We start from the raw sequence: 21,368 nt of genomic DNA on the forward strand, positions 1-21,368 counted from the left end.
AGAGCTCAATTTGCATGAGCATCCCCCTCATCAAAGACTCCATTTTCCCATTGCCTTGTGTCTGTGCCTTACAGAAAATGAATTTACATAATGCCCTTATCAAAGGGCATAATGTCTTATCAAATAATGTCTTACATAATGTCTTATCAAACAGTATTTTAAGTTAACATATATAAAGAGAAAGCAAGTATTTCAAGTTCAATTTCTAAACTCCCAGAGCAGTAGGTAATTACCCAGCTGATATACTTCAGCAGTCCACTAGCTGCACTTAAACCATAAGGGTGAAGATCCGAATCTAGGAGTGTTTCAGTATCCTCTAGTTCAGCTAAGTTCATTCTCATGTTCATTTCAGGGCTTATCACCTGATGATATATTCTCTTTTAATTAACTCCTTAAGCCATCACTATCAAGAGGAAGAAATTAGGTCAGCTGAAAATTAAATCAACATTACACAGCAGAAGAGGAGGCTTTACAGAAGAGGAGGGGAACAACTTAACACTGCTTGGTTTGGTGTGCATTTTAGATGTCAAAATGGACAAGCAACCTTCCACAGCACCCAGTTTTTCCTTCACAGAATCACAGAATAAACTTGGTTGGAAAAGGCAGTTTCCTCACTTCACACCTGGACTTCTTGCTGTTGGCAATATTAGGTTCTTCATGGAGCACAACAGCAAAGCTACAGATCATGTGGCAATGGTCAAGGCTTAGAGCCATGAATAGGAGGTCATAGCTACTGCAGAGAATGCGAACCTGTGGTGGAATGGGGGATCTCCCTGTGTGGTGGGAGGACGTTGTTGAATGATCTCAAAAAGAAAAAGTGGAATATTCTCATCTGCTAAATAATGAAATGTCTGAAGCAAACACAAATGCACATCAATTCCTTTAACAACCATATTATTCTGAAATAATATCACTGCACTTTAATTTTAATTTTGATTTATTTTACTTAATTCTGGTTTGCTTGTTTTTTTCTTTTTAAGGTGAATTATATCTGCATTATTTCTTAGGTAAGCTACTGCTATTTTAAATTAAGCTACATTTCTTTCAGTGTTTTTAATTTTATAAATGGTGTGATCCAGAGCTTTCTATACAGCAAAGTAAGTCTTAAATAATGTAAGCATCTCTTTTCTGAAATACATCCACTTCCTGGAAGAATTTTTGTCAATTTCATGCCCTCTTGGGAAGGAAATAAAACAGAGAAATCTATTTTATTATTCTATTCACAGTTTTGTAAAAGCAGGAGAAAATGTGCAACAATAATAGTCTTCATTCCACTGCAGGCACATAGTAAGAAAAATCTGTAATTATGTGATTTGTCTTCTTCACATCCTGCCCAGCTCAAATGAAGCTAAAAAGAAAGCAAAAAGGGGGGGGACACATTTCTTATTCCAAATTGATGAGAAAGATGCTGAATTTGTAGTCAGTCTGACAACTGCTTGGCTTCAGCTACCATTTCTCACAAAAAGTTGATGGCTTTAGCATAGGCACGTACTCTGACATGGCAGGAATTTTCTTTCCCTGACTGGAGGACAGTTTACTCCAACTCTTCAGCAGTTATGCCCCAAAGGCAGTGGACAAAATGGCAACAGCACAAGCCAGATCTGAAAAAGGCTGGAACTGCCTGTAGGGAGGAGACTGAACGTGGTGTTGCTGCTCTTCCTGAAGGAATGAGCTGCAATGCAAACAGGATGTAACACCGTGGCAGTGACACCATAGTCTGCATGGCACATGTTCTTTTGATAAGGCCCCACCATTACTGTAAATTAAACTGGGAGCACACTTACACTATCATCTCTACAGACTTTCCCTAGTGTGTTAGAGAAACTTGGTGATGTACACTTTTACTTCACCTGACCCTATCAAGTTCCTTATCAGACAGAAGAGAATGAGTTGAAATGAGTGTGATCATGCTGAAATGCAAATTAATTTTCAAAAAAATGGTGCTACTTAGTATTTCTTTGCTCTGTCATAGGTGAAGGAGACAGCAAAATACAGATGTGCAAACAGAACTAAGCCCAAATGTAAACAACTGGCCATGGATTTCCATGAAGCCATGATTTCCAGTCACAATGTGACTGAAGCAGGATCGTGTTACTGGGTTGTACATCTCCAGCACTCCTGGAATGAATGACCAGCCCTTTCCAGCCTCCAGCTCTGTACAGGGGATGCAGTTATATCCAGTCACTGACTTAACCAGATACAGAACTGCACCCCCCAGACTGTAAGTTGCTTTTTTCTTGGGTGGGTGCAATGACTTTGTGCCTTAGTGTTCTCCTACTGAAAACACCTAGAAAGGTGCCTGCATCTGGGCTTGAGACTGAGCACACACTGTCCCCTGACAGTACCTCGTCTCAGAGAAGCTGTGTCTACCCTCAGCAGTGGGGGGCTGTGGCTGCACAGCTGCACTGCAGTTACAACGTGCAAGACTGCACAAGTGCCATCTGAACACTACCTAATGATCACATTAAAACAGAACAGAAATAAGCCAGGTTCCTGGAGAATTCCAGGATCACAGAATCATCAAATGTTGGAAGAGACCTTCAGGATCATACAGTTCAACCATCAACCCTAAATCACCTTTACACCATATCCCTAAGTGACACATCCAGATGCTTCTTGAACACTTCCAGAAATAGGGACTCTACCATCTTCCTGGGCAACTTTCTCCAATGCTTAACTACTCTCTCAATATCCAATCTGAACTCCCCTGGCACAACCTAAGGCCAGTTCTTCTCAAACTTTCAAGTGGGACATAGCAGAAGAGACTGACCTTCACCTCACTATAACCACCTTTCAGATAAATAACCTCTGCTTCTCCAGACTAAACAACCCCAGTTGCCTCAGCCTCTCCAGGACAGATCCAAAATTTCAGTGTCAGTGGTTTTCCAGGGCACAACCACTGAATGTTCTGGAGCAGGGAATCTAAGTAGGAGTTTGCTCCCCTCCCCTTTTAAGCAGCTCCCATGGGGCAGCTCCCTCAGCCTATGCTAATCAGATACAGTTCAACCAGGTGTCATCCAGACCAGCTGCAGGGTAAATCCAAGAAAAAGCAGGCCATTTTGGCATCATGCAGGATCTGTATTCCACAAAACATGGCTACAATTCAGAGCATTTATCCATGCTCACATTGCACACTTCAGTTGTTTACACCAATAGATGTCTTTTGTCTTGTGCAATGCATACGAAGCTCTGAAATCCACATTTGGTTTCTCCTCAGTACCCACACTGTTACTCCTCAGTAACAGTGAAATATAATTCAGTTTGTAACTTTATGCTCCAGGTGATCTAAAGCCTAATTATTCTGAGGTATTTGCTAACAGAAATTCAATAGGGTCTCACTGAGGCTAGTGGAGTTATGCTGCCCCTCAATGAACATAAGCAGAAAGATGAGCAGCCTCATGTTATTTCATAGCACAGAGAGGCTTGTATACCATCATGCTGTATTATTTAGTATACTACATCTGACCTCTAATGTCTGTTAACACATATGACTACTTATTTCCTGATGATTTTGCAAATCAAAGCTCAATTAAGGCTTAGATTTTTAAGGTATTCTATCACAAAAGATAGAACAGCAAACAACACATTTCTAACATATAAACTACCATATTCAAATCCCATTAGGTGATAGTGCTCATCATTTGGTGCTTTCCAAATCCTTACTGTGCCCACAAAGTAATAGGAAACAAATGCTGGTAGTGGTTGAAATGTCTTCCTTTTCTAAGCAGGTACACCTTTTAGCATGCCATTCATGACAACAGTTTGTATCACCTTTCTATTTGGAATCTCCACCAGGAACTATCAAAAACTCTAATATACTGCTAAATATAAACCAAAAGAAAATACTCTCCTGCTAGAAATGACATAAATAATCAAAATTGAAAGATGACAAAATCACTGTACTTACTATGTGTCGTGCTGCAAACACTCCATCAACTATTGCACAACAGAAGGCTGCTACGGCACCAAAGCTGATAAACACGATAGAGGCAACCAACTGAGAAGAGAAAACAGATTTAGCAATCTTTTCAGTATAATTCTTTAAGTAAAACAATTACACTAGTTTTTCTAGTATTCTGAAATGATGGTTCCCGCTGCTGTAATCCACTTTAGATCAGTGTGTCAGGGTGACTGCCATATGCTAATAAAAAGGCAGAAATTCTTGGACAGACCAACAAGCCTACTAGAAAAGTTTAAGTCTTCCAAGAGAAAATTAGGTCAGCTGCAAGAGTTAAAGTCAATGGTGATTTCTTCCAAATCAATTTACTTAATAAAACAGCAGTGCTTTCATAAGGACATAGTAAAAAGTCATCTTCCTCTTGGCTTACATAAATCTTTGGAGCTTTACTACATGGTAGTATTTCACATCAATAGATAAAGGCAGCTGTAGTAAGTTAATAACTAGCCTGTTATTAACTGTGAATGATCAGAAATCTTTTATCATCCCAAATAGCTTATGCCATGACAAAATCAGAGATTCAGAGGACCTGTGGAAGGGCTGGGGTGTGCTGCCTTGGCCCCATCCTTGTTGGGGTTTCTAGCCTGGACAGAGCAGAGCACAGCAGAGCTCAGTGAGTGTCCCAGCTGCAGCACAGATGGCACAATGTCTTCATCAACCTACTAGGCATAGCTTCAGACTTCATTCTACCTCCCACAGTGCTTCATTCATTAAGCACTATTAATTCTCTCTCAGCAGGACTGCACATGGTGCAATGCAGGAGCACAGCTCTGGCACAAGCAATGGTGGTATGGAGGGCTTGGGGGAAAAGGCTGTGCAGGTTGGATATGTTGAGCCCCCTGCCCTCTGTGCTGCAGCTCTGACAGCAACTGCAGGGCTAGAACAACCCCACACACCACGAGCTTCCTGCCCAATTCACTCTAGAGAGAGCAACAGGACTTGAAAAGAATGTGGAGTGCATATCCACCAGGGACCAGTCAGTGTGCTGTTGGAACACACTTCTGAGATGACACTGGCTTCTTCTGGGGTCACATCTGAAGGGTGCTGTGCTGTAAGCCAGGTGAGATGAAACCCTGTAAAACCAACCGTACACTTGGCAAGGTGCTCCCCTGGGTTTGCTACCCTCAATGCCATCAGATGAGGGAGAGATGCTGACAGTCTCCCAGATTAGAAGATTTTGTGATGTTGAGGACTCTGCACCCTGAGTTTGAAAGAGTGGACTCCTGCAGGGTATAAGGTGAACCTAACGTGCACTATCTGGCTATGCTTTTTAATGTAATTTAATGTATACTTCTTGTCTCTGGCATTTCTCAGGGAAAGTCACAAGAGGAACCCTTTGAAACATCCTATATGTTGATTTTAATTTACAACAGTATTAAGTTATAGTTAATAACAACAACAGATTAAAAACATTTATTGAAAACTGAAAGAACAGCATTCTTTTATTGATAGAGCACATGGAAAAGACATTCGGTTAAGAATGTGGAACCTTTTTGTTATAAACTAGTCATTAAATGCTCCTTTACAACATGTATTCCTGAAATGCCCAGGTACAGATGACCAAAATTATATCCATACAGTTAATATATCCTTTTGCCTATACAAAATCTGCATTACCTAGATGCCATTTTCACAAATTTGTAGGGCATCACTAACTCACTTGGTAAATGGACTCTTTAGATTGTGTTAGGTTAAGAACAGTACATTGGGAATAGCGCTTCCAGGGGATGCAGCATTGCAATATTCTCAAAAGAATTTATTGGGCAAGTAGGAAACTACAACCATATAAGTCTACAGCTGGGATGCACAGGTCAAAGCAATATCACCCACTTGGAAGTAAGAGCTCTTGGAGAATTGGCAAAAAGTACAACTTAAAAGAAGAAGAATCACAAAGCTTTCTGACATACTCCTTTAATCTCCCCTTTGCTCATGTCTCATGCAATCAGAGATGAGCCAGGACTGCTGTAGGGATTGCTGTGGAATTGGAATTCTCAGCATGGGAAGAAAAGGAGCACACAAATGTGGCTGAGGTTGATGGTACTGGCTGATTTTAGGAACCTGCTGCATTCCCCTGCAACCAGCTCCATCTTGCTGAAACCCTAGGAAAAACAGTCAGCTTCATCACCCTTCAACTTCTGCTTCAACCTCCCTTGGCTCTCCAGTGTGGAAGGTCATGTCTCATTAATCTGGTTGTCTAAAGATCTTGGCATGCAATTCATCAGCTTGAGAAGGCTGTGGATTTTTATCACTGCAGAGTTGTGGGCTGTGCTGCCCTGTGGCAGCTGCATTTGCTATAGATCCTGATCTCTTTATTTGAAAAAGCAGCAGTGTTTAAAAGTTCTGATTAAGCCATTATTGTCTGATACCTCTATCCTTTTTTCAAGACATAGCAGTCAATCAAATAATTAGTGGGCTAAGCCAGGTGTTTCCAAATTGCCTGAACTCAAGATGAATTTACTGGAAGCTGACCTCAAGGTGGCTTTTCATTTCACACATGAACAATTTATTGATGATCTAAAATCTCCAAACCAACATTTTCCACTCGCTGAGATAGCTTAAATCACCTAAAGAGTGTGCTGGCCTTTCAGTTTCACCCTATAGCCTTAAGAGACCACATATAGAGGTGCAATAAATCACAGTATAGAAAGGAGCTACAGAGTTGACTTCACACTCCTCAGACATGTTGGAGATCATCTACACTTCCAAGGAATTGTGTGCAAGTCAAAGGTTTACAGCCAGAACCTGCTGTTCTTCTCCATGACTACTAGCAATTACTTCAGTGAGCAGTCCCTTTAGAATCAATATCATTCCTTGACTGAAGTAATATTTATCGTGCTACCAAAGTGGCAGAACATGACACTTAGATCTTTTTATGACTGAAATTGCCTTATATATATATTTGAATGACAAAAGAAGTGAAAGTACAAGAGTACCACTAAAAAAATTCCTTAAAATAAAACTAGAGATTCATATTCTCTCTCAAATCTCTCATTGCTTATTAAGAATGTGAGAATCATAAAAAAACAAGTACAAAATTAATTACTTCTGAAAATTGCCAGGACAACCAAATGAAGAGCTGCTGTAAGTTCAAAAGCTAATTTTCCTGAATAGGTGACTGCTGGAGCAGTGAGTTCACAAGTCTAGGACTGCCTAGAAAGAGAAGCAATGCAGTTCATTTAAAGATAGAGAATATTTGCTGACAGGTAAAAGAAATAATACTTAAAATAGATACTGATCCATCACATCATCTTATCACCATTTTCAACAGTATTATGCTTTGTCAGGACAGCTATTCATTATTTATAGCAATATATTTGAACAGTTACTCAAGAAACAGTTTTGCTCTTGCTCTTCCATTGGTATGCAGCCAGGTTTCTCTACAGCTGTTGCCATCAGAGCATGTTTACTCCTGGTTCTTGTAGAGAATACAATAATTTGATTATTTACAAGGGAGCCATAAAACCAGTTATTAAACACTGAAAACTGTACTGTGTGGACCTAACAATCAAACTCAAAGTTGTTTAACAGAGGAGTTTGAGCAAAAGGGAGAACAAAACAGCACATGGAATGAGGGACTTTTGTACACAGTATTAACTGAAGAGCTGTAATCTATCTCCAGCTGTGTCACAGAACTATGAAAACACTCTAAAAAGTAAAACTAGAGAAAGACCGGACTGCTAAATTCTTGCATACTGCCTTCTTTCAGAAAAGACATGCATTTTTTTTCCTCAGAATTCACCTGCCTTGGACAACCTCCTGTCCTTCAGCAGGCATACAACACCACTGCCTGCACTGTCACCCTCCTGCGCAAGAGAGGATAGTGAAAGCATCAGGGGACATACAGTGGCCAGGGATGCTGGTCACAGACTCTTGTTCAGCTGCCAGAAATGCACCTGGCACAGGGAGTTGGTAGCTAAGTCTCCCACTAGGATCCCCATTTTTGGAGTTAAGAGCTGGCCAGACACCAGACCCAAGAGGCAGTTTGATGAGCCCAGCTGCAGCCATGCTCTCATGTACACCCTGCACACCAACACTGCACCTCAGGTGCCCAGGCACGCTCTGTGCTGAATGACATGCTGATGGTGCCATGTCCTTGCTGCGTGACACGCAGAGACCCGCAGCCAATGTTTGCCAGCAGACCCACATTGCTCCTCAGCATAAGCACAGGCTGCCTACAGGTTGGCACCTCTCTGGCTGTTTCCAACATCCCTGTGGAATACTTCTGGGAGCTAGCTAGACTCTCAATTCTGGTACATCCCTGATTTCTTCATTATTCTAATTTAGCCTCTACCTATCCTCAACCAAAAAGCACAACTTCTCAGATAACAACAATCACTTCTAGCACCAGATGCTGTGTGAGATGCTTCATTCTCTCAATTTAGAACAAGTAGATCGGAGACTGAAAAATGCATGTTTTTTTCTTTTCAAAATCACCTCATTACTGGATGCAAGTTGCATTACATCTAACAGACTCAATTCACTCATGCTAAACGGCTACTTCTGCATTGCACAGCCTCCAATGTCGCCAAACATTATGCTGTTCTCTGGTATTCTTTTCCAGGCAGAGAAGGAATCAGAATTCCCCTGACTGATGTAAATTAAGAACCCCTGTCATTCAGTATTTTTTGCTCTAGAAAGTTAAGTCTTTGCAAAAGGATGTGTAAATGTTATGCCACAGGTTTGTAAAGCCCTTTTTTATTCCCACACAGGTTCAAGTATTTGAAAAAGAAATGCATGGAACAGTTTGTTGTAGGCTGCCCCTAACATTACATTCTCCAAATTACAGTTTAATTCTGTGGGCTTTTTTACTGGTTTGATTTCCCCATGTCCCCAAGATCAGAACTGTAGGCTTAAATAAATCTGCACATTTTCAATGGGAATGATGATGTAAGAATAGAAGTTTATGAAAACTCATATCACAAATCCAAAACAGAGAATGGTTTTTCACCCTGGTGCAACCAGAGAGCTGGAACAACCAATCTCAGCCAGGAGCTGCATCTGTTACCATGGTACCTCAGTGGGCCTATAGATTAATAGCCCACAAAATTAAGATAATTAAACTCATTGCATTGCATTATCTTTAAGATGCTGCTGTCAACTAAGCACTGCCTGTCTTGTGAAATGGGCCTGTATATAAGTACTTAAATTGTTAATTAATCTTCTATAATTTGGAATGCCCTCTCCTGTGTGGCTTCTTCTCACACAACAGCCAATTCTTTTTCCTGCCCTTGGGACAGATGCTTTGCTGTGATGAAAATGAAGCACAGGCAAGACTCCTACAGTTTCCACAACTGAGCTAATTAGGAGGTTTCTCACTATACCAGGTAATATGCTCTACAATTTATGGCCTGACAACATATTCTTTCCATAGGCTGGTTCTTAAATAATGGCACGGCTGTAATTGAGGCTCTGCTGGAGGGTTGTCACACCACAGGAGATGGGATTACATCATGTTCATTATTAATTAATGCCAACTCCATCATAGCTGTGCACTGGTTACAATGACAAGAATTCATAATGATGAAAGACTTTCAAGAATGCCCAAACTATGCATTCCAGCTCCTAAAGAAACCCTACAAAAAAAACTGGAGAGGGATTTTTTTATAAGGGGCATGTAGTGAGAGAACAAGGGGGTATGGCTTCAAACTAAAAAAGGGAAAATTTAGATTAGGTATTAGGAAAAAATTCCTTCCTGTGAAGGTGGTGAGGCACTAGAATAGGTTGCCCAGAAAACCTGTGGATGTCACATCCCTGGAACTGCCCAGGCTGGATGGGGTTTGATCAACTTGGCCTAGCAGAAGGTATGCTTCTGCATGGAAGGGGCTTGGAACTAGGTGATATTCTTTTTAAGGTCCTTCCCAGCCTAACCCATCCTGTGATTCTGTGTTTGTGTTGTCATACATTTAGATTAAGCCTCATCCTTAGATCAAGTAACCAAGTTAGAAAGCTATGGCCTTTTCACAGTATAATCACTGTTGAATTCAGCAAGTCCAGTCATATGTTGTTCAATATTTTCAGCAAAACCAAAGATCTTTGATTCAGATGTCCTTCCCTCTCTGTTGTTAATAGCACCTCAGGGCATAGACTTGAGCCTGTGTGATTGCTTGCTTACTGCCAACTTAAAGGGCATCTTCTTCTCCAGTCCTTACTTTAGTTTCCTGCTGTCCAGCCCTTTCTCCTGCTCTCTGTCCCAAAGGGCTGCATCCCTCATCCCAGCTCCTGTGCCTACCCAAGCACACAGGAAGCCAGTGAAATTCACTCCATAGGCAGAAACTACTTATTCCCTCAAATAAGTGCAGAGAGAGATGAGCACTAGATGCAGTGCAAATGAGAAGATGACACCATGTAGTCATGACAGAAGGGAAGGAGGCAGAAGTGATGACAGGAACTAATAGATTGTTTCACCTGTTCTGTGTAATTTACAGTCCTAGGGATCATCAAAGTAAACACTAGGTTTTAGCTGTAATGAATAAATCATAAGGACTGGGGTTATTTTGTTGTTTGTGGTCAAGGTGAAAAAGCCTGCTGTTTCCCAGTATCGTGTCAGGGATAATTAGGAAAAATAGCAACATGAAAAGGCCAGTTGGTGTAACACAGGCAGGAGGAAAGTCCCATGAGACATTTAAGCAACCTCACATGCATAAAAACGTTGAATTAATTAGATAAACAAAGGGGAAAGAATACAGAAACCATATGACAGGTATAAATTACTATGCCAAAGAGAAAAAAGAAATATCAAACTCCACTTTCAAAATCAAAGTAGCATTTTCATTTGGAAAATTTATCTTTTTTTCCTTGCCCCACACCCTGAAGGGCAAAATTGTGAAAGGCAGGATTTGCAACATCTTTTGTTACACCTTAGGTACTCACTGTTCATTTTTATCATAGGTAGGCATCAGTAAAAAAGTAGGCACATTGCTCTCTTTCTCTTCCAGTGGTACTGCTGCTCAACTTTTGTAGATAATCCATCATTTAGGCTACACACAATGGGAAGGGACTGCAGAAGTATCCAAGGATGGGAAATGTGCAGCAGGGTGACTTAGCAGTCCTGGCTCTCCACCAGCCCAAGAAGGTTTATGCAACACAGTTGAAAAAGAAAAGGAAGGAAGCACAAGTCCTGAGCCTGCTTACTCCAGTTCCTAAAGAAACACACACATCTTTAGGACAGGGACTACTTCTTTGCTGATCAGATGAACAGACTGCTCAAATTGCTGGAAACTTTTCTTGTGCCATTTGCTCTGGAAGTTTGTTAAGGAGATGGGTTAATTGAGCATCTGAGCACACTGACACAGACCTGGGGCTGTGTGATGGCTGTGCTGGGCCTCACAACAGGAGGGCTCACCCAGGACAGGAGGGCTCACTCTGCCAGCTTTGGTATTTTGCTTTAGGGCATGAAAGCCCATAGTTCAAAACTGTCCCTAGAAAAGCAGCATGGAAATCTTTTGCCTCAGCATTGTACTCTCCAAATAAAACCCTGTATGTTAGCTCTAACAGTTCCCTGATCTAGGCCTCTCTGTTGTTTTCACCCTCTAGAACTGTTGTCTTGACTCATGCCAATGCATTTGCTTTACTCTTTCTGTAATTCATCTTCTCTTTTTTTTCCTAACTTGATAAAACTCATGAAGATACAGTTTCTGTGAAAAATTGTTATATGAAATAAAGACAAATTTTCCTATATTTTTATCTTCAAGCAATGAGAGATTGGTGGGAATTAAATCAATAGCCATTATGAAACATGAAACAAAATTACTGGGAAATGTTACCTGATTAATACATTCTTTCTTCTCTCATAATCTAATATCAGCTATAAAACCAGACTCAGAATAGCTAGGAAATTATTTCAAATTGTTTTAGAAAGTAAATCTTTACTAGAATGCCCAACTACAGAATAAAAAACCTATATCAAGGAGTTTCTGTGCACTTAAGAATTTGAAACTGGAGTCACCATTACATTGCAATCAGAGAATGAATATGATTTATGTGTAAATGAACACATTAAATTCAAGATAATTCATTCACTGATGAGCAAAATGCTTGTCTTGATTCAGTTAAAAATGCCACCACTGATGATGCACTATCAAGTCTCCTGGGATTTTGGTAGAATCTAAGACTTCACTGTAGTCCAACAGATATTATTAAAACAATTTTTTTAAAAAATGAGATGGAACTGTACTGGCTTTGCATTTTCTAAGACAAGAAACAGAAGGAAACCCAAAAAAGGGTTGTTTTTTTTTCCTGGTGCAGGGTTAGCTTTATTATCTCTAGTGCTCTTGTAAGCCTTCACAACATCCAAGAATCCCATATCATCCTGGTAACCATTACTGCAGTTCCTTATTTCCTTCTAGCAGCAGCACATCTCAGCTTTACTCAGCTCATTCAAACAGTGCTGCTGGATTTTGTCTTGTCTGGATTGATCCAACCCCCTACTGGCTGACGTTCTCTACTTCAAGGAGGTGCAGTGCATATGCTCTGCTCCTCCTGTGTTTTTGCTCCTTTTAGAGAGACTTTTTTAAAATAGGTGCTCTGCTTTTCTTCCATCCCATTAAATTAGGTGCTGTGTGATCAGCCCCCTTTCCTCTGTTTCAGACTCATACTGTTACATAGGGCAGCACTGGGGTTTCTCAGGGCAGCTCAGTCTAGTGTGCTTTTCCAGACAGTGCCACTCTCTGGCCACCCTTACACAGAAAAGAGAAAAAGAAATCATCAGGATTTCACAGCTGGAGAAATGCTAATGATTTTGGAACCATCTTAATCAAGTTTTAGTCCAGTAGGCACTTCAAACTGGTAAGAATTCCTCTTTGCAAACATCAACAAAAGCACTTAGATAAGAACAGTTAAAAATTATTACACATTTAAGGACATCAAATTCAGTCTAAAAGAAAAAGCTAACACAGCATTAAAGGAAAGGGAACAGAAGTGAAACAAATTTAGATTCACTGATCAACAGTGCTGACATTATAGGAATTCATCAAATATTTCCGTTTATGGATGCTCTTTTATTGCTTAAGCTGGAACAAGGTCATTTTATCACTTAAACAGCTGTTCTGAGTGGTATGAGAACAATAAACCAAAAATACATGTGCCATAAACGTTTATAAAAAATACATGTGCCAAAAATACATGTGCCATAAAAGTTTATGCTTTCTGATAAAAAATGGTGGAATTTACATAGGTCAGAGCTGACTGAGCAGCAAGAACTGTTTTTACACCAAACTCTCTGTTTTCACAAATCGATTGCATTGGTTTCTCAAGACACAGACACACTCTCTTTATAGAAATGCATGAATTACAAGTTTTCTTGTAGTGAAATTCTATCTGCAGAGTCTGGAAGATTGTATCTGTCCATCAAGGATATTCAGCTATTTAATTTGAGCTAATTTGTCAACAAGAGGTTCAGAAACTGCCTGTCCTTTTCACAGGCACACCCCCACCTCACCTTCTTCACCATGCACACACCAGATTCCTTACTGAGACTTTCTATCCTGTGCTCCTGCTTGCTAGGAAGAGTAATTAACATCTTTATTGTTCCACAAACACATTTCATGGGTCATAATGTTTACTTTTGTTTTCAACTGTGTGACAGAAAAACTTTCACTACATAAACAGCACAAGAAAATAAACTGGCAGGTAAAAAGTACCCTATTATGCACTTAACCCCATGTGCTGTTTCTAAGAAAGATCTGAAAGGAACCACATCCCAAAAGACAGAGAACTTAAACTGACTCTGTGGCTTGAGTCTCTAACTCAAAAGAATGGTGATTGCCTTTAAAGACTTCAGTATTGGGAATAAGCTCTGGTAGTGGAAAGACATACTTTCATTCATACAGGTATGCATCTTCTTTCTGTTTCTATTGAAATTAAGCTTCCAGAAGCAAATGAAAGTAATTCTGGTTGCCAAGGAAGCTCTCCAAATAGAAACCAAAGAATCTCTCTCAAAAATTCTCCCCTTTGTAACCAGTATTCCATTTCTGTCTTCCAATGAGGTGAGAAACCTGAGGTGGGTAAGACCTGAGACTGGTACAACCAGTGGACGAGCACAGGGCTGTGTGGGAGGGAAGGAACTACAGTGCTAGGCTGCAGGTGGAGGTGCTGGGTGGCACCTCTCTAGCTATGTCAGACAGACACAGCCCTGATGATGGAGCATAAAGATTGCTACAGAGCTGACTGTGCTACCCATTACAGCTTTGCCAGCTGAAACTACCTGGCACACACATCTATGAAGAGTCTAAGAAGCATTTTGCACAATAAAGACATAATGTAAGTAGCACAGTGGCATAGACTTCTTTGTCATTATTAGGGGTATTTGCCAGGACATGTCAGCTGTAAATACATACATGTACATATGTGAGCATATATTACAGGTTATGTATTACATGGGTATAATTTCTATATTAAAATATTTACATATAAATAAATATTTACGTGTCTAGTTGATGAATCTATGCTGTAAAATCTGAAAACATACACCTGTAGACATATAATATGAAATGCAAATCCATAAGGAACTAGATCAGGGAAGAGCTGAAACACCTCCCACATTTCCTTTAGTAATTTGCACAGTGAAAGTATCTATTTTTGTCTTTGAGTCCTTGAACTTCAAAATTCACACTCTCTTGGGAAATTTATGCTATCTATCTTCAGGCATTTAACTCACTGACAATACTTGGAGGATGGTTTCATGCCACTGTGAGTTGATATAACAGATCCTGGCAAAAGGGAGAAGTCTTGTTTCCTCCTTCTACAGATTCCTCTCTACTCTTACCCATGTAGCCCCACCAGTTAAATTTTGCTATGTCTGATGCTCACTTGGCTGTGAAACGTTTTACTCACTTAACTAGTGGAGACTATTTTTCTCCAGGGCAGGGAAGAGGAGCAGAAGGAGTCAGCAAGACAGAAGAAGGAGCAAAGGAGGTAAGAGAAAAGAGCTCTTTGTGTCAGTGGGCATTTACATTTATTATAAATTGGAAATCCTCACATTAAATGCACTAGGCCAAAGAATTGCATAAAGAAATCAGAAGTATTTTACTTAGTCTTCATTTATGGAATATATAACATTAATGATAGCAAAATGTCTCTCATAATATTATACTATTAGGAACAACTTTTCCACTTACTTACATTTACTTGCCCAAAGAACTTTCTTCTTTTAATTTCATTTGTCTTCTTCATTTTGGATGGTGCATTCATACCCACCGATATATCACCTATCCTCCTCCTCTGCAGCTGAAATAACTTAGCCTTCAAAACATCTTGTTATTCATCTCACTTCTACTCCTATTTTTGTGCAATATTCTCCTGCATTACAGGGAATAACACAGATTTCCCAGACCTACCATGGATAGACCACATTCGAAATCCCTTCCTGAAAGGATTAAAAATAAGGCAGTGGACACCCAAGACTACACCATGCTTATGGGCCATCTATACATAGGCTGCTCTTCTCTCAACTAGAAACTAGACAGAACTGTAGTATGATATCTTCTGTAATCTCCTCAATATCGTAGAAGAGAAATGTGTCACTTAAGACAGGATTTTTTTTTTATCATACCTTAGCTAACTAAAACTCCAGAATCTAGTGTAAACCACTCTTCAAGGTGTCTTCCAGAACCTAAGGAGAGACCAAGATGTCTTTGAAGAGCACCTCATTAAAGTTTTGAAGAGCTAGCCATGAGAGCAGGAAGATATTCTCAAAGAATAAGGTGCTTGAACTTAACAGCTAATAAGATGCTGTTATATTTTGAAAAAATGCAGATTCATAAAGATGAGCCACTTGAGCTCATTCAAGTGTCAGTGTCAACCTATTTTGATTATCTTTATATAAATCTTGTCTCTTTCTGAAATATGCAGCTAGGTCACACCACAAAACCTAGCACACATTTATACCTGAAAAGGTATTAGTAGGTCTTTTCCATTTCAATCATTTTAAAGGTGCTAAACAAGAGAAGGATGATTACTAATTTCTTCCATTCTTAACATTTTTACCTCATCAATAATTGTTTTTCTCTGAAATATGTGTGAAATATGAGCATACAGAAAATCAACACTGAAAGAAAGAAGTGCTGTTAACTTTGTTGGAAACTTGAGTTTAGGAAAGAAATAATACCTTGGTAATTACAAAGATTGCCTTTACATTTTCTGCATTTCCCCTGCAACAGTAAAGGTTTCTTCCATTTATTTGCACAGAAACATCAAAGATAGTCTCAGGGGATCTGCAGAATTTCATTGCTCTTTCTTTATTAAAACAAGCTGCTTTAATTCAGTTAATATGTGATATGAAATCAATCAGTAATTAGTATCTTTGATCAAAATCTGCACTGAAGCTAATTTATGCAGAATGTTTGATTTGCAAACAGCAAATGAAACAGAACATGTTTGAACAGAGCTAATTAGGTCCATATATAGCAGTATTATTTGGGGGGGGGTGTATATATTTATAACCATCACCTTTACATAAAATGCCCACTGGGCATTTTCTGATGGGCATAATTTACAAGATATATTGGTTTTGAAAAAAGTGAAAAAGGTTTGCCTCTTCTGAAAGCTGGCTCAAACATGTATCTGCTCCAAAAAATCCTCTATTCTGAAAAAGTCCGATGTTAAGAAAATAATCAGAGATGGTATTAAAATCCTACCACACACAATGTCAGTGCAGAACAGGGATGCTTGCACTGTAAGGGAAGTCTATCAGCTGAAAACAGAAAAGAAAAATATTGCTTTGTTTCTCCAACTTCAGCTATAGTGTCTTTTCAACACTTCATTTGAAATCTAATTCTTGTTGACAGAGGCTGGGAGGCAAGCATATTAAAGGACCTAAACTTAGCATCCCTTGAGAAGTCTGAATAAATAGCTTTGCCTTTTCTGTCTGTGTAGAGCTCCATGTTTGTACCTTCCTCATGTTTTCAAATTCTGCTTTGTTGGAAGCTTTGCCTCCATCTCTCTGAACAAGTCAAGGACCAGGCTGAGCACTAGGTTTATATCTGAGTATATCCTAGACATGTCAGTGAGAAAACAAAATGTTTGTTACCATGACAAAAACATGAGGAAGACTCAGTAGTGGATGACTTTGGGTGTCAGACCTGCTGCACACAGCTGCTTCCATCCTAAGTACCAAGGTTTGTGCTTACCCACCATCTCAGGAGGGGTCATTCCTGCTCCAATGAACTCTCCCCATCTTCCCTGTGTCCTTTTTTCTCCTGTACCTCCTCTCACACCCTTCCTGTCTGCTCTCTGTCACAGCTGTGCTGCTCTCATTGTAGCTCCCATAGTGAGGGCAGCACTGTGATATTGCAAACATTCAAAACCCTGGCAGCTGTGATGCTGCCCTTGAATCTCTCCATCACTCCTGTAGGCACCACAGCTTCAGAGTGCTCATTTTCAGCCTTGCAAACAGTATGGCTGGGCGAGGCTGGCACTGGAGAGACAAACGTGTGAGTGGAAGTTGTGAACCATTGCTCAGTTTATGCATTGGGTTAGCTAAAACTGCATGCGTGGTGTCACACTGACATTGCACATTTAGGGAGTGATTCATTTCTGGGTGCAAGCTTGTGCCACCTCCACATATTTTCTGAGGAGAAACCTCTTACAGCACTCCCTCATCACTACTCACTGCTCTCAGCTCAACTTTGCTGCCAGGAGCCCCCACTCCTTTATGTAATTTCAGCATCTCATTTCCTAACTGGAAATACTTTGTACTGTAATGTGAGGAGATGGCAAGCAAGCAAAGAAGTGAGAACACTTCATGTCTTACAATCAAATCCACTTTATTTGGGCAGTATCATGTTTTTCACCCATCCAGCTAGACTAAGTGTGCCTTTGGAATGAAACAACATCCAGCTATATACCATCCTTCAAATCCGCTTTGCAGAGTGCAAGAGAGGCAAAAAGGGACAGCGACACATTATGCTTGAAATGCTTTCTGTTTGCCAGTTAGAAACATCCCAAATCAGTGCAAATCTTTAGTCAAAGGGAAATTTTGTTCTGCTAGTGCCAAGCTTTGCATATCAGAGCCAAGCACAAATGCTGAGAGCTGAAGTGAAATCATGCTAGTCAATGAGGCAGAGCCTGCTTCTTCAAGCAACAGTTCCTTTGAATTAAGGGTTATACCTTGGTCAGCACATTGAACTCTCACTGCGGGCTCTGGGATGCCAAGAAGGAGGTCAAAGAAGTGCAACATTATTAATGTTATGTTTTAAGAACAAACCATTGTCCACTCTGCCTAACTGCGCTTTTGTTCCTTCTCAAACTCCATGCTCATCAGTTACTGAGTGCTGGGGTTTTGCTGTACTGGCTCTGCTAATCATTATATATTTTATGTTGCATTTACCATTTCATCAACCATGAAAGAATCTGGACTTAAAATGGACAGGTCACAGTGAAATAGAACTTCAAGACAAAGAGAGAAATAGATTTAAGTAGAATGGTCAATTTGAAATAGACTTTTTTCCCTTTGCAATTGAATTTGTGTTCATTTTCAATTTAAATAAGAAATAAAAAATGAAGTATTGAGTCATTACAGGGGCCAGATAACTGTCAGAGCTACACTGGGTTAAATTCAAATTATGTTGCAGTAATTGCTCAAAGGTAGTCTGGTTAAAATAGAAGCAACTGAGTAAGCAATTTCCTTTCCACTCCCTTTTGTCCTGCTGCAATGCATATAGCTTTTAGGTACAGGAATATAACATTTATTCTACATTTCTGTGCTTACTTTCAATCTTTATAATCTTACTGATGGTTGCAAATTTATTAAAGCTGCCCTAAACCCTTCCAATATACTCAGTTATGTCCCAGGGAATAACTACTACCTTCCATTGTAAACCCTTTCAATCTCACTTCCACAACTTTTAAAACCATCAGCTCAGCCTCGGCAAAGACAGTGTTAAAAAGACCCACTGTGGATGGTTCGCAAGGCAAGACTCATAATTAAATTTTCTATGTATTCTCTTAGTCTATTCCCCAGAAACCAAATCTTCCAACAGCCAAATCATCTGTAAATGTTATAAGCAGAAAGCAGCTTTCCTTGTTCCATGCTGGGAAAAGCAAGCAGGAACTAATCCCAAGAATACTGGATACATATGTCTTCACAGTCCTTGTGTAAATGACACATGTCAAGGAATACTTACTTTAACTACTGCTTACCCACCTTATGGCTTTTTCTGACATTTTACTTTTGCTAAGGACAGAAGCATAGAAAACCACGAGGTAGATTAGAAGAAAAGTGAAAAATCAAACAACCCTAAACTCTTATGCATGTTAGTAAGGTAGTACGAATGCTGTGCAAGATAAAGCTATTTTCATCTGCCCAGCACTGAACATGCAACTTGGAACCTGCTGTTCATCCTGGTATCTGATGTAGAAATCAGGAACAACAGTTCTTAATTAAGCTGTTCTGTTAGTAGCAAAATTAATGACACCTGACCTACTGCAGATTTTTGTCTCACAGGTCATGTCCCATTTGGATTCTCTACTTTTAAATAGTGGTGAGCTGACATTGCAGCCTTTATCTCTATGAAGGAACTAAGTTGTAATTCTCTCCTCTACCCACTTGTGAATTTTCATAAAACTTGATGGAATTTCACACCTTTCAAGTCTTTTACTCCCTCCTGAATTTGCCTGAAATTGGTCAACATATTTAAAAAATGTAATAGAAAAGACAGAGACAAATATTACAGCATTATAAATCTTATTTCTTTGTGAAACCCAGCTAGAAACAAAAGGTAAAAGTGAGGGAGTTATTGCAAATACACTACTGACACTTACAGGTCGTGCAAAAAAAGAGTGATACTATGAAGGAGTGATATTATGACCACTTGTAAGAAAAGTAGTTACTTAGTAAAATGCAGGCTAAATCCATCTGTTCCTTCTCTGAGCTTAACACCATTCTTGATTTATACCAGTGAAAGCTCTGCATTGTGAAATTAATCATATTTCATGATGCTTGGCTATAATCAGTCTACTGTGAGGTGCCCATTGGACAGTCAACCAAGATTGTTACTTTTTGCAAAGAAAGGAAGGAAATTGTTAAGAATTTCTACAAATTTCTTCCTCCTTCTTACACCTTCCTTTACCCAGATGACCCAAAAACTTTCTGTGACTTCGTCACATAAATAAAAGCAAACTATATGGGAAGCTAAATCTACAAACAAATCATATAGTATCTCAGATACTGTCTGACATAGCCAAGCAATCTTAAAAGAAAGAGCTCTAGATTTTTTTTCTTCTATTTAACAAATATACTTTCAGGAAAGTGTTCCTGACAAACTTCTTGCGCAGGATGAGATCATCTGCTAGGGTGGAGCAGATCATGTAGCTTGTTGCTGCTCAAACTGCTATTTTGCTCTCTTCCCATCCTTTTCCCAGTTACATGGTCCTGGCCAAGCTCTGGCACTTAAGTGATTCTGCCCTCGGTCAATTCAACTCACTAATCCAACAGGAAAGTAAATTCAGTAAAACAAAGTAAGCTTTTGTTTTGCCTTGTACAAAGGAACTTACTGGCCCATTCATGCTTCTCTAAAGCTTCTCAGAAGTGGTGAAACAAATGACTAACATTTTGAGGCAGATGAAGCAGTTTTAAGTTAACTGGAAATCCCTGCTTTTTGTATTTAATACAGTCTGATACAAAAAGAAAGAAAACAAAATTTTCATTTAATTAAACATTAAAATTAATGTTACTTACTATTTGTCTTCTGTTTTCTACCAGGTAGATGCCAACAATCCCTAGGAAAGATCCAAAGCCAAGCTAAGGCAAAGAACAAAACCAATAGAAATACATGAGGTCAGCTTCTCTGGACAGCATACCAACACATACAGTGATATCTGAGCTAATGAACCACACAGATGAGTTAAATGGGGTGGGTCAAGGGAAAAGGTGGAAGTTACTGTTGGACATAAATCATGTAGTGTAACGGGAAATGGCAAGGACTGCAGCTCTTTCATAGTTCAGTGCAAAATTTGTCATGCAGTAAACAGAAGTCTGAATAGACACAAATCGATAACCTGACTACTGTTACCACTGTCATAGTTTTATACCACTGTATAGTTTTACACAAGGAAAAACTAAGTAAAGTAGGAGAAAAAACCACATGTAGTCCATACATCATGATTTTTGAAAATTGCAAAGCTTTAGGCAATTGCAGACAGTTTTTCTCAATAAACAGATGCATTCCCCAAAGTTCAAACCCTTACAGTTATACTTGTTTGGTTTTAAAAAATCCTTGCTAAAATGCTAAAAGGACCTGTACAGTCATCTGCATCACCAACAGCCACAGGAGAGAGAGGGGAGGAAGGGACACTGAAGTAGGCTGGCCTTAATGCTCAGTGTTGCTTCAACATCGGGATGGTAGGAAAAGCCTCCTCCTTGTGATGGGCCCATGAAGGTTTGGAGCAGTAGAATCTCCTTGGATTCACAGTTCCG

At 39.6% G+C, this 21,368-nt stretch overlaps 1 protein-coding gene across 4 annotated transcripts in view; it reads right to left on the reverse strand.

Moving 5' to 3' along the window:
- The window catches only part of TMEM255B (transmembrane protein 255B), a 66,738-nt gene that overhangs the window by 34,169 nt on the left and 11,201 nt on the right, over positions 1-21,368 (reverse strand). The window contains exons 3-4 of one of the 4 annotated variants that reach the window (XM_021545625.4): positions 20,631-20,693; positions 3,908-3,997 (exon numbers count right to left, since the gene is read on the reverse strand). The exons of 1 other annotated variant lie outside the window; for it this stretch is intronic. In XM_021545625.4, coding sequence (XP_021401300.1) covers positions 3,908-3,997; positions 20,631-20,693 — 153 coding nt within the window. The remainder of the gene's footprint in view (positions 1-3,907; positions 3,998-20,630; positions 20,694-21,368) is intronic. 2 more of the 4 variants (XM_021545626.4, XM_085558513.1) reach the window with 2 other exon arrangements.

Source organism: Lonchura striata, chromosome 1, assembly GCF_050655825.1.
Source record: "Lonchura striata isolate lonStrDom1 chromosome 1, ASM5065582v1, whole genome shotgun sequence".
In the NCBI taxonomy this organism is placed as follows: Eukaryota; Metazoa; Chordata; class Aves; order Passeriformes; family Estrildidae; genus Lonchura; species Lonchura striata.